At 42.3% G+C, this 22,155-nt stretch overlaps 1 protein-coding gene across 6 annotated transcripts in view; it reads right to left on the reverse strand.

Annotated features, from left to right (window-relative positions):
- The window catches only part of ST5 (suppression of tumorigenicity 5), a 135,249-nt gene that overhangs the window by 19,336 nt on the left and 93,758 nt on the right, over positions 1–22,155 (reverse strand). For all 6 annotated transcript variants that reach the window (XM_018076088.2, XM_018076090.2, XM_018076093.2 and 3 more), the window contains 4 exons: positions 20,154–20,223; positions 12,246–12,323; positions 8,882–9,022; positions 5,915–6,063 (listed from right to left, as the gene is read on the reverse strand). In XM_018076088.2, coding sequence (XP_017931577.1) covers positions 5,915–6,063; positions 8,882–9,022; positions 12,246–12,323; positions 20,154–20,223 — 438 coding nt within the window. The remainder of the gene's footprint in view (positions 1–5,914; positions 6,064–8,881; positions 9,023–12,245; positions 12,324–20,153; positions 20,224–22,155) is intronic.

Genomic DNA, 22,155 nt, shown 5'->3' on the forward strand with positions numbered 1-22,155 from the left:
TAAACATCTCCTTATTAAATGCTCAGTTGATAACTAAAAAACTGCTAAGCCCCTGTGGCCTGTGCTCAGAAATGGTCCAGACAAGTTAGAGTAACAGGGCAACAGTAAGTTCTCCCTCACAAGTCTTCTGGCATGTGTTTGTTGTCAAATTTCTCTCACCTTTTTTTGTGGAGGTTTTTGCAACAGGGGAAAGTAAAGGAAATCTTTATTACTGGCCAAAGCTCATGTCTGTTTACTAAGCACACATTCTCTCTCTACCCTAATACACGTGGTTTTACCTTTTAAACTGCCAGCTGGCAGATTTTACAAGAGTTATGATATGACAGACTATGGGAAAGGAGCATTCCTAGGCAGCAGGTGAGGCTGGCCAGACCTGTCATTGCCATGATTAGCTTGTAAGAATTATATCCCACTTTTGTCAATAAAAAATGAACAATAAGGAAATAGGGAATGAGCTTGCACTTTAGTAATCTGCCAAAAGGTTTGACTGCTCTTGCTTTTCCACTTGACCTTGCTACAGGACTAAGGAGCAATTATTTGTTACTAAAACATTGCCACTTATCTCCTATTTAAATTTGCATATTTTAACTTGAGCTGCAAGATCATGCTATGATTTCAGCTACTAGATTAAAGGATCCCTAATACTGTGTTTCTAGGTAGGCACTGAGAGATGGGGACCAGGCTACCTCTCAACTTTGCTGCTAGTTCCTTAAGCCTCGTGACTTCCAAAACAACAGATTCAAATATGAGGACAAGCATCAGTGGTCCTTGAACATCCTGGGTGTAACAGCCCTAAGCTGTGTCTGTCCGTGAGGTTTGGGAAATGCTGTTGTTTGTTCTGAAAGCCTTTGCCCTTGAATACAAGTACACTCAGCTCCCCTTTTGCTCCACAAAGCTAACAGAGACATGCCTGTGGGATGACTACCCCAGTATTTACATATTTATGCTCTGTCCTGTGTTAGTCAGTGTTTCTGTCGGCAGCTCATAACCTTTGGTCAGGTCTAGGATCCGCCTCGACTTTCTACAGTTGTGCTGCAAGATAGATTCCTCCTGGCAGTCCAGAACACTTTGGGGAGGGGTAGGGAGGTTATTATCCTTAACAGGATAAAGTCTTCACACCTCATAGCAACAGCACCTCTTGACTTCCCGGGGCAAGCACTGCAGAGGAGGGTTTCGGGAGGCTGCAGCACACCAGATGACAGACTGCTGGTCTGTGCTTGGCCAGGGGATGGGTGCTGGCAGAGGGGCACAGAAACATGGAGGGAAGGAAACTCTCATTGATAAGACAGAGTCATCTGTGGCCATCCCTACAGGAGGAAGACCCTGATGTGCAGAAGATTAAGCTGCATTGAAGTTCACTGTCATCCAACATTGCCTCAGGCTCATTCCCTCAGGACTTCCTGAGCTGGCACTGCCACTTAGGAGAAATGCCTGGCCCACCTTCACCTTGAGGTACATTTCAAAGTTTATCCATATGGTTTAGGAGCATAAACAACACTGCTGTCGACAGAGATTTTTTTTCCCCTGAGGCTCATGTTCCTGTTTCACTGAGAAGTAGCTGAAATATCTCATATAAAAATAACATTCATAACAATGAAAAGTTATTTTGTCTTTTACAAGAGCAGGGGCTCTATAGAAGCCTTTCACCGCCCCAAAAGCTCTAGAAAGGCCACTGAGAGGAATATTGTAGGATTAGGATCCATAGCAAAAGACAAGTCTCATCACTCCCACTGACTCCAGCTGGCATTGGACTGGATCCACATGTGAAATGTAAGCAAAATACCCTCAGAGTCCTTCACAATATAGTGCATTACAGCTAGAGTGGTTTTTATTTATGAAAAATGAGGTTATATCACAAGGACGTTGGTATGTCCAGGGCCTTCCTTTCCCACTCACCAAACATTTAGGGGAAAAGGCAAAGAGACTGTTCTCACACGCATGGATACATCACTTCTTCAGTAAACATGTCCACAAATTTGTTTCCCCAGCATAAAACTAAAACAAGCAGAGAAATATTTTTCTTCCAGTGTTTGCTTTCTATTTATTTTCTGTTGCTACCTTTGTGCCTGCAGCAACGTCAGTGTTCCTGAGCCCCAGAACCCACCAATTTTGCATCTGCTGCCTTTCAAACCCCAGAGGATGGCACTAGAGCAGCTTTTCCTTTGCAGCTGGAAGTCACAAGACTATTTCAGAGTTGGGGTGAACAGGCAGAATGCTGGGAACATAAATAGGGGCTTCCAGCTGGGTCAGGGATTTGAACTGGGATGGGACATACCACCTCAGTTGTGTTTTTAGCAGGTTTTTAAGGAATTGGAGCATTAAGTTACCTTTTTAAGAGTTGTTGTCATTATTATTATTATTATTATTATTATTATTCCAAGTTTCTCTGTTGTTATCTTTATTTCTCTGTCTTCTTGACTGCTCATAGAAAGCAAAATACTGAAAGGTCACTGGCAAATTCAAATTCATTTTTGAAGGTAAGCAAATAACTGCAGGGATTTATTCACCCAGTTTCAAGTGGAAAAAATATATTATCAACTTACTGATAAAAAAAAAACCAAATCTAACTGCACATATCTATCCAGGGTAACCTCACAGTCCTGTCATTCAAAACTTCACTGTTCCTTTTTCATTGCCAGTTGCATCACTTTCTGTGTTGAAAAGCGACAATCTCTTCTGCGCAAAGATCAAGGACTATAAATTTTCATATTCTGGGCACTATAAGAACCATAAATAACAATTTATCAAATGAATCTCACTTCACTAGATGTGACTTTCACAAACTTGTATAATGTGTGAACTCATTTATCGCTCAGGGACCTGTTAAAGAGGCAGCCACAAAAGCCCATTGCATTGTTTGAAGCCTAAACCTCAACATCATTAATTTCTAAGCTAGTTTCTGGGTACATACAGAATTCAAATCCTTGTAAAATCTTTTTAATTTCCTGCTTTTGTTCTCTCTGGGCACACAGAGTGGACTGGTAGGATATTTTGCTTCTTTTTTTTTCCACATTACTGGTAAACTCCTTCAGCTTCAACCACAATGCCCATAAACAAAATTCATGTCAGATAAGGCAAAGGTTCCAAGATAGACAGTTATTAGCTCAAAACCAGAGTGTTTCATTTTAGACTTCATCCCCATTTAAACCATGAAAACCTCAGTAAGTATTGAATTTAAATCCACTGTCACTTTCTCCAGGCCCTTGTCAAAGGGCTCATTATTAGTTTCTATTTTACAGTACCTCCTAGATCCCAATGCTGAGAGAGACCACACTGCATAAAGTAGAGCTGCATGCACACAGAGAGCAAGAAGCAGCCTCTGTCCTGGGGCATTTCTGACCCCAGGCAGACCAGATAAAAGGTAAGAAAGAGGTGCTATGTTTACAGCATGTGTCACTCAGCAGGTCTCTGGGTTCAGAAGGATAGCTCAGGATTCACAAGTCTTAATCCAGGATCTTGTCTACCACATCAGATTTTGTTGTCCTCTTATTAAACAAAATGAAGAATATGTATATAATAAAGGGTACATGTGGATATAACAAAGTATATGGATATAAACCTTTTTGTAAGAAAGATTCTGTCCTTCTTACAGGAGCAACCACAAAACTTCATAAGCCTCTTGGATCCATCTGAATCCTCTCTCAAAGTATGTGTTAATGGCCCCCGATGACTTGCTCTCACACAGAAACATCAGTTCACCAGAGAATCATTTTTCAGGAGAGCACAGTGTTTGGATATGTATTTACTGAAAGGGATCTTATCGATTTCTGGTTGCTGTTGGTCCTGTTGCCCTATTTCCATGTGCCAAAAGGGTGAGCAGCACATTGCCTCCAAGAAGGACTGTTATCCCCTGCTCTAAGGCCTCCAGGACTAGGCAGCTATCAGGAGAAAGGTAACTGCACAGGCGAGCCTGAGCTGCTAACTTCCAGCCAGGGCTGCAATGTGTATAAAACCCTGGCTGCCGGATGGAGACCTCGGTCACCACAAGCCCTCAGCACTGGCAACATGACTGCTTTCCATGCCAAGCTGCCTTAAGCCTGTCAAAGTAAGTTTAATTGTTGCTTCTCTTCTCTGCACAGTGCCCAGAAGCATGACACGATATTGGCTAGGCCAGCTGTCCCAGAGGAACACTTTGGGCAGGGAATGGTTGCTGTCTGCCTCCACCCTCATGGCTGAGGGTGTCTCCTGCTGCAAGCCATCCCCTCAGTACTGTGCCCATGGCCCACAGAACTGTGGTACTTTGCCAAACTGGGACAACATTACAAAGGAGCAACTGGGAATTCCAAAGCAGAGCAACAGTTGGCAGCAGCACAGCAGAGCCCTCACTTCTGCTGTACCATTTCTGTGATTTTCCACCCAAATCATTGTGCCATTTGAAGAACGCAGACCTGTGTCATTCTAAGTTACAGTCAGACTTGTGGGTGCCACTAATTCTGCTAAATGAACAGTAAAATAGAAAGAGACAGACTGTTGTAAGCAAGCGTGCTGTAGAAAAAGAGCCAAAAGGAACACACCAACAGCATTTTCAAAAGCCACCTGCCGCAATATTCATGGTGTGACTCACATATCTACTAAAGTACTGCAGAAACCCTGGACTAGTTACACAATTTGCACCAGGAGTTAATGTAAAATTAAGTCATCCCAAATGGTCATTCAGCCTAAGTAACTAAGAGTTATTGACAAGGGAAGGGATGAAATAAAAATGTTCCTATTGTTCTAGACAACAAAAAAGACTGCTAAGGAAGTAACTTTATAACCTGAGAAGGGTCTGCAGCTTTAAGAAATTCTCCCCTAAAGGTTGTAAAGCTTTTACTATGCAAAGTATTTTTGCTATTATATACACTGGCGGCCACTAAGTGCAGCTATTATTTCTGGCGGTCATTCAGAGAAGGTCGGGACTGATAAAGTGTTTAACAGAGTTTGTTTGGGTAGGTTCATCTGTGTTTTTTAACCACGCATAAAGTCTTTTGTGTCCTTTTAAAAGATGCTGCATGTTCCCGAGTCTAATAAATTACAGTCTTTATTTTTATTTGCCATCTTTTATTATTTATCATGCCACAGCAAAGAATGTCTTATTTACAGTGTCCATACTTTTCTATATGGATGCCTGGACACAGGCATCTGAAAAATAGGACGATTCTTTGCTGTGGGGCAGGGGTGCAGCCTACACAGAGCTCCCTTCCTTGGGAAAAGCCATGTAGAGTTGTGACCTGTTGCTCTTGTTCCTTACACCTTGGGGTGAGTTCATGCTTCAGAGGAACCCAGAGGGGAGATTGCAATCAAAGGGCAGGGAAGCAAGAGCTATGTTGAAAGGTTGTAGCAAGCAGCCCAAGATGGAGCTTTAAAAAAGGAAATGTTTTCAGGACATGTGAGAAGCAGGAAAAATATCCTAACTAGTTGGGATGGACCGTGATAGCATTTTAACACTTCCACTGGATGAGTTTGGCAGTGCAGGATTTGAAACCTAACCCTGTTATAAACTCTCTGTACTGCATGGAGTAAACCAGGGGAACTCTCAGCACCCCACTTCCCTGCCTCGCTGCACTGCATGGCTGCAAGGTGGCACCCTCTGATACTGTTTATGAGTACTCTGTGTCCAAAACCTGAAATGAAATATTGCCAGAACCCCATTGCTTCAAAATGCTGTGCAAACATTTGCTGACTATGAAGCAGGTGAGAATATGTATTTTACAGATGGGAAAGTAAGACAAACAGCTTCTAGCTAGTGATCACTAGCGAATGTGTGCCCCATATTTATGACACAAATAACTTCCATTAGTGTAAAAAGACATTTAAATTCTACAGCGAGAGGATCCTCACAGCTGACAACCATTCTGTACAGTTCATAAAGCTTCTTGTATCCAGAGGTAGCATGGTCCTGAACTGTCCTGGTTCAGGTCCCTCTGCCACTTACCTGAGCTTATCTGCTACAAAAATCACACGCCGCTCCAACAGGAGAGAAGCGAAGATCCGGATGATCTGACGAACGCTGAGGCACTTGAAAAGGCACTCAAAGTCCACGTGTTCCAGGCGCGAGTCCATGGGCCTCCGCAGCTCAATGACCTGAACACATCCAAAAAACATCAGTCAGCATCACTGGCCAGGGCTGGCAGTGCCAGGGATGCCCGGCACCCCAGCCTGGGCCTCTGGCACGGCTCCGTGCTTTCCTTTCTCCTTTTGAGGGGACACAGGGAATGAACCCCGTCCCCTTTGGCAAACTGAGGCTGGAGGCAAAGCACTCCACAGAAATGGCATATTGCACAATTCACTATCAAGTAATTCTTCCCAGAATACAGCTGTGTGCATTGCTGTCATTTCTGAGCCTATTTCTCCCTTCTAAACACTGTGAAAGATGTAAAGCTTGGCTCAGTCAACAGTATGAAACAAGTAACAACTGGAAACACTGGAGCTGGAAGTTTACAGGGTTAAAACAGTCATAAAGACAATGTAAATTTGGTTCTAAGCTTGGCTAGCAATTCATGTTAACATCTAGATAGGAGCCAGGGACCAAACTAAAATGCCAGGCAGAATTTAAACCAAATCTACTCAATTTCCACTCTTCCATGATGCATAATTCACTAAATAATGTTTAAAACCTTTTTTTTTCCACATATATCTTTTCATATAAAGCTATGTACATATATATATATATACTTAACTGGGGAGTCAGGACAAGGCCTTAGATGGTGACTTGTGACATCCCTTTAAAGTCTAATTTTCATACTTCATCCATGACCTCAGGCCCTCTCCTTCCTTTTCTCAAAAGTCTTTTGCTTGATTCCTTTATTATATCTTCCTTTTACTCTGCAATTGACATGCTCAGATGTGGAACTTGAAGGCAGAGGACAGAAAAAAGAAGAGGGAAAAATAACATGAAGAGAGTAACAGAAGGAGAAAAATATGAAACGCGAGAGAGCAAATGATGGACTATTGAGGAACTGAGGAAAGAGAAGGGAAAGGGAAAAAGTTGTCCAACTTGAAGTTGTGTTGAAATCTCTAAAGACATATTAACAGGAACATATATACATCTCCTTCTTCCCATATGTCCAAAAATCACCATCACTTTATCATTTTAGACTACTTTTATGTTTTCATGCACATGATACCATTTTCCACAAGCATGCCATATCAGGTTTAAACTGGAGTAGGCCTTACAAAATTCCTCACAAACAGTATTTGTGTATACAGATTTGATTTTTTTAAGCCTGAAATACAGAAACATTATGATGCCAGAATATTTGACACCCATCACTGAGCTGCTTCCCCAAAAAGCAGTAAGAAACAAGTTGCAGAGTGACGGTGTACCAGGAATGCCTCCTTGGGAAATGCTGCCTGCCTACCTCTTCCTCATAGCCAGGAAAGGTGCCCACCTCCATTCCTTAGCATTGGGATTGCAAGCTCAAATCAAGTTTATGTGCCAAATCACAAAGAGCTTATTTTACTGAAAGACTTCCAACACTAAAATGTTGCTGCGGGGTAGGATGCAATGCAAGTTACAGCAGCTTTTACAAATACCATGGATGTTTTCTGTTGCCTGGCAAAGCCTTCTGCTTCACTCTGCTCATCACAAAGGAATATACTGTCTACTTCCCAATTAATCATCATCTTTGTTTAGGCAAGAGGAGCCACAATGGAAGGACAAGATTCTGTTCCTAATTAAGCCAGTGCATTCCATTTAAATAACGAGTTTGTACTAGCATAACAGAGGGCAAAGCTCAGCCAGAAGAGAATTGTTTGTTTGCTTGGAATTATCTCAATTTTTTGGGGGGGAGAGTTCAGGAGCTTGAGCAGAGGATAGAGAAGTTGCAGATCCATGGTTCCCAGATATATTCACATCGAAAAAGAATTATCAGATCTTTCCACTGTTACTCCAATCACCCTTTCAGCTGTTGCGTCTCCAGCAGAAACACTTGTAACTTTAATGTGCCTTGAAAGTCACTTACACAAGGAACCCTTTACATTTCATACCAACTGGCATTACAGGCCCACTCCACTGAAGTCAGTGGCCTTACATTTAGAAAAAATATGATATTAATGTAAAAATAGTAAAGGTACTGTAAAACTAACCCTAAGGAGTGCAAAATAACTCTTAAACAGGATTTTTTTTTTAACTGCTTTCACCAACTGGGACAAATTCTATTCCTATCTTCAGTAATGTATCCACTCTACATGCTTGCCCATCTGAGGGGAGCTACTGTATGCTTACATAAGGGCAAGCAAAGAGCAAAATTTGACACAGCCTCAAGTTACAAAAACTTTTCATCTATATTGCCATTGTCCAGTAAGGCATATGTTGTATAATGGTAGGCTTCTAGCTACTTGAGTCAGTAATAAAAAGAAATTATATCTATTATATGTATGTGCACACATCCACAAAAAAACTTTTACATGACACGCTTTTCTTTGAGGGCCAGTTAAAGGATACTTATTACCACAAAGAACCATTTAAATGCTGCTGGTCACTCCTACCATGGCCAGAACCAGCAGTAATGAGTTTTGAAATAGCAACCAGCTGCTGAACTGCTCAAGTACAGACAGCATGGGAAACTCACACTTGCCTGTTATCACTGTGATAAAGCCCAGCAATGCTGTAGTCTGTGTGAACTACACTAGGTCAGGCCATACTAGGACATTTGTGTTGGGGGTTTTTTTGCTTAAACCCAACCTACTAATAAACATGAAATAATAAATAAATAACAATAAATTGGCTTATAATCTAGCATTAGCATATCGACACTGGTGCAATTCCTGCACTGCTCAGTTTGAGGGTGTGCCATCTCACATCCCTGCAGTATCTGTATGTCTCCTCCTGTTTTTCTTTTGCTGTTTAATACTGGAGTGGTAAGGGGGAAGACTTTTAATGTTTGCAGTTGCTTTTTACCTCGTTTCCAGCTCCAGGCAGAAAAGTTTTGACTTTGATTGTCTTTCCAGGTGCAGGAAAAGGAGATTCCATCAGACTTCTCATAAATGGATAAACCAGGGCAGCAGATATTCCCCGTCTCCTTTCAACCTCATCCAGGATCTAATTCATTAGTAAGACATAAGAGAGAAAGAAACAGAACCTGTCAGCATCACATACACTTTTGAAGTGTCTCTTAACTCACATGGGCCTAAACATGTGGCACATCTAAGTTTAATTCTCTGCCATGCATTTCTTCACTACTATCAAGGCCAGGGGATTGGATCATACCCCAAAAATGATGAATTTTTCGGTTACAAAATAGAGCCTGCTTGTGAATGCAGTTAACACAGACTCAGTGAAGAATGAGCAAATCTAGAAAGGAGAAAGAAGACTCAGCATGACAAAAGGGATCTATATTGTTGGGGTTTTGCCTGAATAACAGGGTGAACTGAAGGAGAGAAAGATGAAGACAAATCGCATGATCACAGGCAAGGTCAACATCATGTCTCAGTGGTACATCTTGAAATTTGTATTAAGGAGAAACACTTTCTTCTACCCTGGGCATCCCTTCCATTTCAACTGAGATGGCAGGAAAAAGCCAGAGCATCAAGAAAAGCAATGCTGCCACACTATGATAGAGGTCTACCAGGAAAGAGCTCCTGAAAGGGTCCCAGCAGTGGCTGTCATGTCACAGTCTGTGCTGAGCTGGAGAGACACGAGCAGCCTCATGAAGCCTGCCCAGCTGTTCACACTGGGTGCCTGCATTATGGTCATTTTCTGTTTGACATAGTGCAGAGCAGGCAAGCTAATTTTGAAATAGGCAGATGGAACTTCTTAGAGAGAAGACTATTATTTTCTTCTCTCTTTGGTCACATGGGCCAACATAAATTAGATCACAGCTAAGTTTTCCCACATTAGACAGAGCATATAGATGATAAACCTAAAGAAGACGAGAAAGCAAGTTTCAAAGCAGTTAGTGGTTTGACCTGAAATGGTGATCTTTTAACCACCACTCAAGAGCAAAAGGCCATACAAGAGTTAGTGGGTCTGAGCCAGGCATTTGCTCTTGTTTCTCTTGGAAATTATTTTCACTGGAACAGAACATTAAAAGATACTTAAGCACAAGCTGGTGAATTGCAATGGTAGCTGGTGACACCAAATGCCAACAGAGGCATTTGCTAGTGGATGGTTTCCCCTTCCTCCTTGCAACATAGTAAAGGCCCCTATATACATAACTCTTATTCAAGTCCATGGAAGTGGCAGATAAGCATAAATGAGGACATGAATTTCATTCTTGATGTGATTTGCAGCATAACTAACCTCACCAAACAAAACCAGATGCCCAAATGGGATGCAGTAGTGAACCAGGGCTGTGCCCCAGGTTCCTTGGTGCTCCTGCACCCTGTCAGCACACAGCTGTAATGTGCCCAATACCCATCTCCTTTCCTGCAGTCACTGTTTGATATTTTAGTTGCTGGAGTTGGGGGGTCATGTGTGTGTCATATGCCTGCCCCAACAACCTTCACAACACAAATAAAGAGGAGTATTTAAACCAAATAGAAGTTGAACAGATATAAAAGAGATCTCAAGAGATAAAATGGTTAAAAATATTTTTTGAAACCATGACCAAATGAACCGGCTGGAAGTTAAGATATCTGTGGTTCTCAAGTCTGTCTTATCAATAGCTATTACAAGAGTGAGTGAGCATAAAAGGAAGATGTAGATGATGAAAATAATGCAGGGTTATCAGAAATAGGATGAAAAACACTTTAAAACAGAGGAATGCTTTTGTTTTTCTGATAAATAATATCCAAGATTTAATAACCCGCGGTCTTTCATCGCCCACGTTTTACTGTAAAGACAACTATTCCTTGTTTTGACTAATTCAGAAAAATGCACCATCATGAGTTTTTTCCTCTTTTCACCAGATTTATCATCTAAGGACAACCAAGGTTCCTCTTACCAGGCTGAACAAAGACTGTCTCACTTTTCAAGAACTTGTGTCTCCATCCACACCACATCTGTCTTCAAAACCAACAGGAACACTAAGGCTCAACCGCTTCCTCCTTCATTTAACAACTGTTTCCTCCAACCCCTTTCCAAACGTGGTTCTTGGAGCATGTGCTAGGGAGCCATACTAAATCCAGCCCAGGGCTGGGGTCAGCCCCGTGTGCCCAACACCCTGTTCCCACCCTGGCACGGTGCCACTGGGAGGTGACCAGACTGAACTGGAAAAGCAGATTATTTGCAATTTTTGTGCAATGACGTTCCTTGTCTGACCTTACACCTCAGCTACAGTGATACTTGGTTGTAAGGAAGATACTTACATTTTCTCCTTTTTTTTTTTTTCTTATTTTTCCCCTCTCCCAAGTTTGCCTTTGAAAAAATAGCTCACTATCAAAATTAGATAATAACATAATAGCAAACGAAGAGCCTCAGGAGATCTGTCCATACCAGGAGTCTGGTGAGCTGTGTGATCCTCCCAGAACAATGCATTCTGTTTCACTCACAGATATCTGTGTTTAGATACATATTATGTCTAAGAGACACTGTTATACACCCTTTATTTCAGACCTTTATGAAAGATGTCAGAAGCAGAATTGCAATTAACTATTGCAACCCAATTGTTGTTCTTCACACAAGGTTTGTGTTAAACAAAGTTTTATCTAGAAAAGATTGAAAGCTGCTTTGAAGATAAGATTCTGTATGAACATTAGATTGTATGAACAATATAAATGCTATGATTTTTATTAAGTTCAGTGATTTACATGTTCTTTTCAATTTATTCTATATGACTGAACAAGAAAAATCTGTGTAAGGTGTTTGAGATTTCCCATATCTGAAGTGAAAATATCTGGCAAATTAAAACCTTATCAATTAAGATTTGGTCAGTTAAAGATTATCCATGCTTTCCTAGCGTCCTAGAATAAAAAAAAATGTCAGTAGTGTTAAGCATATAGAATTCACATATCAAATAGTCTTTTTTCTTAACCTCATCATTCCATGGGGTATTGGAGGAAAAGTGGTACTGGCCCATCATTCAAACTATAGATGCCAAGAATTACAGCTCAACACAGAACGGCTGTAGAAAACAATGGAAAAAACTTCAGGCAGCCAGATCATACAGACACCCAGATGTTTTTTGAATCAAATTCTGCCTCAGTCACAGAAGTAATAAGATTTTTTGATGAACCCAACAATAGGGATGGAATATCCAAAATAGCAACTGTAAAATAGTTATCTCCCATCAAAGGAAGAAATTCTTCCCATCTGGTTCATCACTGCAGATGTGTCTCAGTAAACAATCAAATTAAAAAGCAATATTAAAAAAGTATCTTCTTACCTTGGAAAATAAGTCAAAACATCCCAGCCGGCTGATGACGCAATAAACCTCAGGTAGGCGTGGGCCTTTTCCACTCGGCTGATAACAGCAAAAAGGAGATAGAAATTATATATTAAATTGGAGTCATAAGGAAATACACTTCTCTCTCTGATCACACAGTTGGCCATCATGTGACGTCTTTCACTGTTTCTCCGACAAATAGCTGCTCTTGGAAAAGCATCATATTTCTTCCATAAGACAGGAAGCTAAAAAGTGTAAATAGGGCTTATCCTCTTTGGAAATCACAGCGCGTTGGAGCTGTAGTCCAATATCACTCCAGCTTGCAGCCATAAAAGCACTGAACTAGGACTGTAACTCATGCCTCTGCTATCTCTGTCCTCTGCTCCTGCTGCAGCATGAGGAGTGGGGTCACCCCAAGGGCCCTGTGCTGGGACAGGAGATCTACAATGCTAAGGAAGGTTATGATGGCCTCAGTTCCCCACTCACTCCATGGTGTTCAGAGAGAGCTCAACATACAGAAAGCAAGCCCGCAGACCTAAACAAAGGCAAGCTGCATGAGCAAATCATTAACTTCCTCCAATTAACTCATGATAAACATGAAACTCAAACAGTGGCAAGTATGAATCAATGATGCACATCCCCCCAGCCCCCTCCCCAAAAAAACCTGTCAAGATCATCCTCTATAACCATCCTATGTAAGATATTTCATAGAAAAGCAAATAGTATTTCCTAAGCGTACTGGACTCTTCTACCCTGCCTGTACCACTGCAGAGAAGGCCCACCAGTACTGTGCGTGAAAGATGGATATAGCCACTGGCTGGATTCAGCTGGATTCAGCTTATTTACTGGAAAAGAAGTAGAATTAGGCCAATGTTGAGCACTTCAGAAAAAACACCCTCACTGCAAGGTCCTCAGGGCAGAGAGCTGGTCTGCCTGTGTACAGTGTGTGCTGGCAGCAGTGACATCCATGCATAGCAGTTTTCCACTGTATTTTTAACAAGCTGCGATGTAGCATTCCAGTATTGTGTAGTTGCAACTGATTTTCACCAGATCAGCAGGCACACACTTCCTGGGGGCTGTTATTTCAACAAGGCAGCTTGTTGACTTCAGATGAAGTCACATGCAATCCCAAGATATAATGCAAAGAAGCCCTGGCGCTGCCTCATCCAGGAGCTACATCCATCACAGCACAGAACGGCAGTGGGAACACTGGCAAACCCCAGAACCTCAGCAGCAAAAAGCTGAAAGGGAGGTTTGAGACAATAGGCAAGGAGGCTGCCTACATCCTTGTGTCTTATGTCTGTGTTGCATGAAGTGAAAAGTGACTGTAAAAGAACCACTTGGCACCACTCAGCCTCTTTGTGCAGCTGTACATTACTGATGTGCAGCAGTGACAGAACCATTTCCATCAATAACCACTCCACGATAGAGGAGCTCAGTCACTGTTTCCATCAGCTTCTGCCCATTTGTACATTTAGCCAAAGTGGCTGACGATGTCCTCTGTATCAACACAGAGGTTCAGTGTATTTTTCTCTTTAAATCATCATTAGACTCTGCTGATACAGTGATTAACTTCCCTGCAGTGTGTTTGACATTCACATGCCACAGAGATGACAATCGAGAGAAACTGAGGGGTAGCTGTGCTTTTTAAATCTGAATATTGCAATCAGGACTTGGACAGTCAGCAGGTGCCTGCCTGTTATAATAAAGACCACAAAAAAATACCAAAGCTAAGTGAATACAGATGAGTCTATTTCTGGATCCGAACCTGCTCACTACACGTCACATCTCTGAAAAAGCAGAGCCCTTTTTTGTCCATATTAGGTATAAAATCCTTTCTAAAGGCACTGAGTGATTATATCAAGCATGTGGGATTTTGGTTAAAATCATTGTGTCAAATCTGCAGGAATGCCGAAGCCATGCCAGGAGCCTTGGATAGCTCCCAACCAAGAGCTGTCTCACTGAGTGCCAGTAAAAACAGCACATTCCTGGGTCATCTATAAGACCAGAAACAATAACTGCTTAGTGCTTACTCCAAGATTCTTCTTCATGAAATATCATTGCTTTCAAACGTCTTAAAGGCTACATGCCTGTGACAGCTGGGATTGTTCCCTCCTTGCACTCATCGTATAGGACATCCTTTTCTATTATTTCAGAGGCTTTTTCCTGCTTTTCCTGCAAACAGCACAGCCTCACAGATGCATACACATCATCTGTAAGAGGCAGAAAGCAAAAGCCTCAGGCAGAGCCATTCTGAGGGGCAGGAATTCTCAAGTTTATAACACTGGCAACCCTTCACATAACCTCCCCTCTCAGCCATTAGTTTACACCTCTAAGATAGATCTAGAACACCTGCTCATTGTGCTTTAGTTTGCTTCTGTCCCAGAAAAAAAGCATTGTATGGGACATGTCACTCCTGCCTGGACTCATGTCTCCTCAGTTGGGGGGAGTCAGGCACAGCATCTGGCCAGCAGTCCTAGTTTAACCTTCTCTCTTCCCAAAAGAGAGCTCTCCCAAGTTGCAGGGTGTGCTCTACAAGGCTTTACGTGGCCTTGGAGCCATGTTCTCCATCCAAGGATCATTCTTGCACACAAAGAACAGGTCCAGTTCAGGAAAGTGATATGGTAAAGTAGCACAGTTGAGAGGCACCTGAGTGACTCTGCCTTGATGCACTGCACTCCTCCTGAAAGAAGAGGATGTTAGGGATGATGTTTTGGTTTGGATTTGTTTTCAATTTGTTTTCACAGAGTCCAGGATATTTTCAGCCCTAGATCAGTATCGCGAATGAAAATGCTAATGAGTTTTGTTGATAACAAGACAGTTTCCCAAAAGGATGAACATAAACTGACAAGAACTTGCTTATGAGATGAAGAAGCCGAGATCTACATCTAGGCTGGTCCATGGGTGGCTCAGCAAAATCCTTTTTATGGTGAGTTTAATCTGAATTTTAGTGACAGAAGCCCACTCAAAAACCTGCTTTGGCAGGAGAAACAAGAAGTTTTTGCTCCAAAAACTAAGCCTGCCATTTTAATCTTTCAAATCCCACCTCCCTGCCTGTGTGCTTGAAATCTAGAGGAGCCTCCAGAGATTATCCCAGTCTGGCATAGCACTGAGAGTCACTCGCACACTGCACGTGCCTGCTATCAAAGCAAGGCAGGTTGTCCCTGCAATGGGCACACCCACCAGCCATTCAGACACATAACCCAGGGGGTTGGGATTTATGAGATATTGAGGAGGTCATGGAGCATCAGGAAAGCTTCTGGTTTCACAGCCCTAGAAATAACTGGGAAATGCTAGCATGTTGACATCAGAGGAACCAAAGCAGCAGGGCCCAAACACAACATTTTGCCTCCTGCCCTTCCCTCAGCTGCTTCCATCTCCTGAAGATTAACTGTGTGGAGAGAAAAAGCAGCAAAACCAGAACTACCAAAGGGCAAGGAAGAGGAAGATCCACCACAACCCTACCTGCCATCTCTAAGAAGCAGGAGTGCAGCATCAACCTGAAACTCCAGGACTGTGCTCCTTTCCCCCCAGAATGGGACAGGATTTCTTCCCCAAGATTTTCTAAATAATTCCCCAGAGAGCATTATTCAGAAAATAGGAAGAAGCAGTAAGAGGTGCCTCAAGGCCAGGTGAAAAAGGACCATCAAAAATGCACTGCAGCAGCTGAGTTGTCTGAAGGAAGCAGCTTTTGCAAAGCACATGTGCTAGGCAGCATATCCAGAAACAAAGATGTGCTTTAACGGTGTCAAGAATCAGAACAATTCAAAAACACTGGGAGTCCAAAATGAATAGTCAGTCACAAGCCAGTTTCTATGGCAGCTCTTGATTCCTTGTTAGGGACAAGCCAAATTCAGACCATGAGAAAACTGTGGGTGTTTTAAATCCAAAAGCTCCTCTTAAAGTCTTCTTGTTATTTGTGAAACATAAACTGTGAATGCCAGAGCACCCAATGGGCACAGGGCTGTCAAAGGTGTTTGGGGGAGGGCAGGATGGAGAGAAGAAGGCAAGGAGAAGAAAACATTTTCCAGTTAGCTTTTTTCAGCCCCATAAACATTTTGCATCCAACAAAAGTTGTTTTCACAACTCCCCTTCTCCTGGGGCTGACAGGAGAACAAACTCCCTTTTCATGACCCCAGCAAAAGGAGTATGAACTAGTCCCACCTAACAGCTGGTTTTCATGTTTTGAGGTACACACTTCACATTAAGGCATCTGCTCCTCCACTGACTCCTGGGGCTGGCTTGTCTTAGCCTACAAAAGTAGTGGAGAAGCAAATTTTATGTGAGGGAAGAGAGGGGTAAGATGAAACAGTCCCTGCAAGGGTGTCAAAATCATCTTTGTTGCTGATGTGCATTCACTAGAAAAGCTGTTGCACGATTGCCTCGGAGGTATCAAGACGTAACTGGGAAACTTCACGCTATCTATGGAAGTGCAGATCGTCTGCTGTGGTACAATAGGTTACATTCCATCCTAATCCTGTTCCAAAATGAAACAACATAAATACATTTAAAGAGGATACTGTACAGGATTTGTAGTACAAACAAAACATAATTGTCACTGTATCCCTTGGGGTAGTTTTGGCAGGGTTTTAGCACACACACCCCAAAACCAAAAAAAAAAAAAAGGTCTGAAAGAATTTGAAATCTGAAAGCAAAAAAGAAAAAGTGGAGCAGTCTGTTCACATTACAAGATGCCAAAGGAGAACAAGGCTGATAAGACACAATTGTTTCCTAAAGAAAGGAATCTGCACACCAGACTGCAGAAGACACAGATAGCCACCCTCACAGGATCAGGCTGGCTGGCCCAGCCAACCATGCAGCCTGCTGACGAGGCTGCCAAGTGCTCCAGAAGGTGTGAGACACCTCTCGCTGGGTATTACAAGAGCCTTCCCCAGGACAGCTGGGGAACATTTTCTGAGGAATTAGCCTCACAGCAGTTGGCTTGGCTTGAAGTGGAACAGTTTATAAGAATTTTAGGGTTTTCGTATGGTTCTATATTACACAGTGTGGCCCCACCTTTCTCTTACATAATGTCTGCTAAAAACTGCATGTAGTTCCCAAATTATGGTTATTGCATTTGACAGAACTTGCAAGTCAGGAATGGGACTAATTGAAGGAGATGCTGTGGCCTCCTGGACATCAGACATAAGCTTCCAAAAACTGCTCAGGAAACTGGAAAAAATGTGCCTCTGGCATATAAAGAGTGCCTGTGGGATTTACCTACTCCTTGTTGCCTGTACAAACTCCGTATTTGCATATATAAAATCAGAAAGTATGCACATGTCTGCAAACAGATCACACTGAGGAATACATCAGTGAGGCTGTTTCATCATGTTACACTTCATTGTTACAGTCTGTGAGCACAGCTGGGCCCTATGGAGAAGGCACTTCAGGTAACAACCCCAGCTCCACCATTTCTCCCAGCAGGACAGAAAGAGGTTGCAGAATCCAAATAACAGTAGATCTCTGCTACTTTTGCGATCTCCCCAGATAGAGGAAATGCTGACGTGTTTTCTCCACAGCTTCCAAAATCCTTTTTCTTTCCAAGCACTAGACCGTGCCAGTTTTGCTCTCAGAAAGCATAGCAGGATTTGCCCCAGAAAGGGCACTGTTATCACTCCTTTCTTTCCTCTGCTGGGTAGGGTGTACCAGCGAGATGAGATATGTCAGATTCTATATGCCAGGTTTTGGAATCCAGATTAAAAATTCTGAATTAAGTGATCTCCCAGGGTGAGAGCAGCAGATCTGATTTACAACTAGCTTTAGAATTATTAGATAGATATACCAAGACAGTACTTATTTTCCCTTTTTTTTTTTGGCTATCTGGTTGATTGATTTTAGCCACACCCAATGGAGAATAAAAGTAATATCCAATGCTGTCTCAAAATACCATTGCATAAAAGTGTGTACTACTGATTTAATTCTGTTGCTGGTATTTGCTATTGTGCTAACCTATCTTTAGCACCAGCTGAAAGTCAGTGTTCTACTTTTATGCTGTCTTTAATGTAGGGTGAATTTCACTGAGCCTTAAGTGACTAGAAAAAGCCTATGTTAATGTGTCATCAACAAACTGATACAACATTCCTGTGTATAAATCTTTTTCATTGTGGTTGATTATTTCAATCTCAACCTAGTCCAGGATCAACTATTTTGAATTTCACAAATGTAAGCTCTGTGCACGATTACAAATTTGCTAATATTCTCAGAAAGATAAGTCTTAAACCACCTTCACCTGGTAGAGTGAAAACATTCTCTGATATATTTCTAGGCAAAATTTTCTGAGCTTTTGTTGGTTTTTTTCCAAATATACCTTATTATCCTCTTATATGACAGCTTGTAAAACCATCATTGAATTGTACTGTTGTCCTGCATCTTGTTATGCTTATTTACACCAGCAAGGATACCTTCTAGGTTCTTCCCTTGTTTATCCCCGAGTCTCCTCCTGACCAGCCCTTGATTTACTGCAACACAAGCCTTCAGTGGCCTTTCCTGCCCACATATAAACCTTGTTGTGGCCCACTTCAACATATTGTGTTATATGGAGTGAGTCTCTGTGACACTACCTATGGCAAATACCACCCCCAGAATTGATAAACAAGTTGCCTGTTATGTTAGTTTAAATGAAACTTCTTACAAATAGAGGAACCACACACAGCAATACCTCCCAGACAGAGCATCTGCTGTTTGCATGACAAGGATCTTCGCCATGGGACAGAGAGCAGGGTAAGAGCAGGGTCAGGCACAGGCAGAACTGCAGGATGGAGGGTGCTGTTCTAGTGACAGCAAGTTGCTCTGTCAACTAGAAGCCACTGAAAGCTACTGAAGGCAGGTGTTCCATGCCTGAAAAGATGGGAAATTGTGCCAGAAGGAGAAGGGAGGGCAAAGTACCAGTGTCCCTTTCTCTTAGATACGGTGGACCTATTTATAAAGCTGCTGTAGACATTCATTTTGCACAAAGAGTAAACCAAAGACTCCTGCAGCATCCAATATCCATATAAGCTTTCCAAGCAAGTGTAGGCAACTGTCATATGAACAGTACAGGAGCCATAGCTCCCCACCAGTCACTCAAAAACAACTCCAAACCTATCCAGGAGGTGATGAGCACAGGCCAGCACAGGAACAACCAACTGGTTTATGCTTTGCTGCCATCCAGTCAGGTCTACAGGATGGACACCAAAATTCTCTGTTTGCACTGTGCTTCAACAGCCTCAACACACTTTGCAAGCCTTTGTGCCGTTTCCTCCCCCTGACACACACACTGCCATGTTCTCAGTTTATCAATTGTCCAGTGATTTTTCTGGTGATGGGTAGGCTGAGTCAGGTCCCCACCTCACCCATTGACCAGCCCTGGTCACAAGGACAGAAAAGGAGCCTCAGAAACTAGACTTCCCAGTGCTGGCACCAGCTTTGGTTTCATGATCCTGAGCAAAGGGTGATGGGAGTGTGCTGTCCACCACTGCTGCCCTCCTACTCACCAGGGTGGGTTATTCACCTACATCACAGGCCTGCTGCAGATTGGTTAGGCAGTGCTGGCAGAGTCCTTTGGAGATGTGAGCATCTACCCAAGAGATAAACACTACTCACAAATGTTTAGAAATACCAGGCTTGCCTTTGTTTGCAGTGTTGTAGTATTTCTGATTTTACTTGAAAGTACACAATAAAAAGAATGTATAAAGTAAGTGCTTACACATTCTTAGGAATTTCCTACAAGTCTGGGGATCTATTTGATCAAAACAGCCACTACAAATTCTTACTTTACTTGAGAGCTCCTCACATTTCCAGATTTCAGAGTGAGAAAATCCTCATTTATTTTTTTAAACCATGAGAGACATCCTCAAAGTTCAGAGTACAGTTTGGAGATACTGTTTAACAGAATTCTGCATTTTGAGGTGAAGGTGATGTACTTACCAACAGCCTCCTGCAATAGCCAAACCGCCGGCTCCCATCTTCCCCAGTCAGCATGAAAGAGAAGGTCTCACTAGAAGAAAGTAAATTGCCCAGATCTTACTGTCAGAACTACGGCATAGCTTAGAAAGGGATAAATGCCTTATCCAGTGAGAGATTCTACCCACTGGAGGGTCTTCTCTCTCTCTGCCCTTTATTAGGACACACTCTGTGGGAAAAACTCCCTCAGCAGTAGAGCAAAAATATCTGCAGGGCTGAGAATAACCTAGGTGTCTTATTAGCAGAAGAGATGGGTGCTGAATTCAGGAACATGGCATCCCTTTGTACTGCAGAAGGAACACAAGAATCAGATTTTGAGGGCAGTATTGAAACACTCCTTTACATTTAGATAGATCCTGTCTTTGGACTGAGCTTTGCTCTTTAAGGGAGAACCCTAAATATTCTCTAAGAGTAGAGAAATAATTTTCTAATCCAGAAACAACATAGATTTCCAAAATCCAACTCATTTTATATCTCTGTCTAGGATAAGTAGCATTTGTGACAGAGCAGTAAAACAACAGTTTGAGGCTATAATTACAGAACAGGTAAAGGGATGGGTCTGTGAATTTGTGCCTGGGCTGAGGCACATTCCTGACTGCTTTGCAACTTTTAAATGGCATTATATAAAACACTTCTTTGTGCTGGAATGCCAGGGTTTATATAATTATAGCTGTATATGGGAGAGATATCTTGTTTCACAAACATGGTCTCATGAAAGGGAACAGCAGCAGAAGAGGAGACATGAAGTACAAGCAGGGCTGTGGGTTCCCCGTGCCAATGTCACCCACACAGTTGTCTGCTTCTCCTTGTCAGAGTTTTCAATAACTCATTGTGCAGGTGCTTCCATGTACTGAATAATGCAGCCAAGGAACACAGAATACAACAGGATTATGTTGCATGTGCCATACAGAAGCCTATAAAAAGTTCCATACATATTCTTGGCTACAATAATTCCTGCAGGTGAACACTACTTCCTTGTCACCATGGAAAATCCCTCTAGACACACTCTGAACAGGTCTCACTTCATTTACGTGCTACTCAGACCATGCACCTTAACAAACCATGTCATATTCTAGCAGAATATGGGGAGACCCCACCTGGAGTACTGTATCCAGATCTGGAATCCTCAGTGCAATAAAGACATGGACCTGTTAAAGCAGATCCAGAGGAGGAACACAAAATTATCAAAGCAATGGAATACCTACAAGGACAGGCTGAGAGATTGGTGTTGTTTACACTGGAGAAGGCTCTGGAGAGACCTTATTGTGGCCTTTCAATGTTTAATAAAAGGGGCTTCTAAGAAAGATGGGAACAGACCCATAGGGCCTGTAGCAATAGGACAAGGGGTTATGGTTTTCAACCAAAGGCAAGGAGATTCAGACAAGATTAAAGGAAGAAATGTTTTACAATGAGGGTGGTAAAACACTGGAACAGATTGTCTAGAGGGGTTGTAGATGCCTAATTCCTAGAAACTTTTAAGGTCAAGCTGGGTGGGGCTCTCAGCAGCCTATTTAGTTCAAGATGTCCCTAGTCATGGCAGAAAGGTTGGACCAGATGACCTTTAAATGTCCCTTCCAATCCAAACCATTCCATTATTCTACACCCTCTGCCGATCCTGTTACTTCTGCACTTTTGAATCAACAGGTTCTGACATACCAATGCAGGGGAAAAAAAATTATACATTTTTGAGGTTATTTTTGAATGTAAAAGAAAATTCAATCCTGGCTCTCCCTTCCCTTACAGTCATTCCTATGCCCTGGAAGGAAATAGGGCTCCTCTCTTGGCATAGAGCTCAGCTCCAAAAAAAGTTCTCAGACAGCAGTGTTTTGGGACAAATGAAGAGTGTCCTGCAATGCTAAACAAGCACTCTGAGGTAAATGACTGGGGCAGGTGGTGGGCAGGGCCCTGTCCTTTTTTAAGATTAATTTTAAATACTTCCATTTATGCTTTTGAGTTTAGCACTCAG

Source organism: Manacus vitellinus, unplaced genomic scaffold, assembly GCF_001715985.3.
Source record: "Manacus vitellinus isolate BGI_N305 unplaced genomic scaffold, ASM171598v3 scaffold_30_pilon, whole genome shotgun sequence".
Taxonomy (NCBI): domain Eukaryota; kingdom Metazoa; phylum Chordata; class Aves; order Passeriformes; family Pipridae; genus Manacus; species Manacus vitellinus.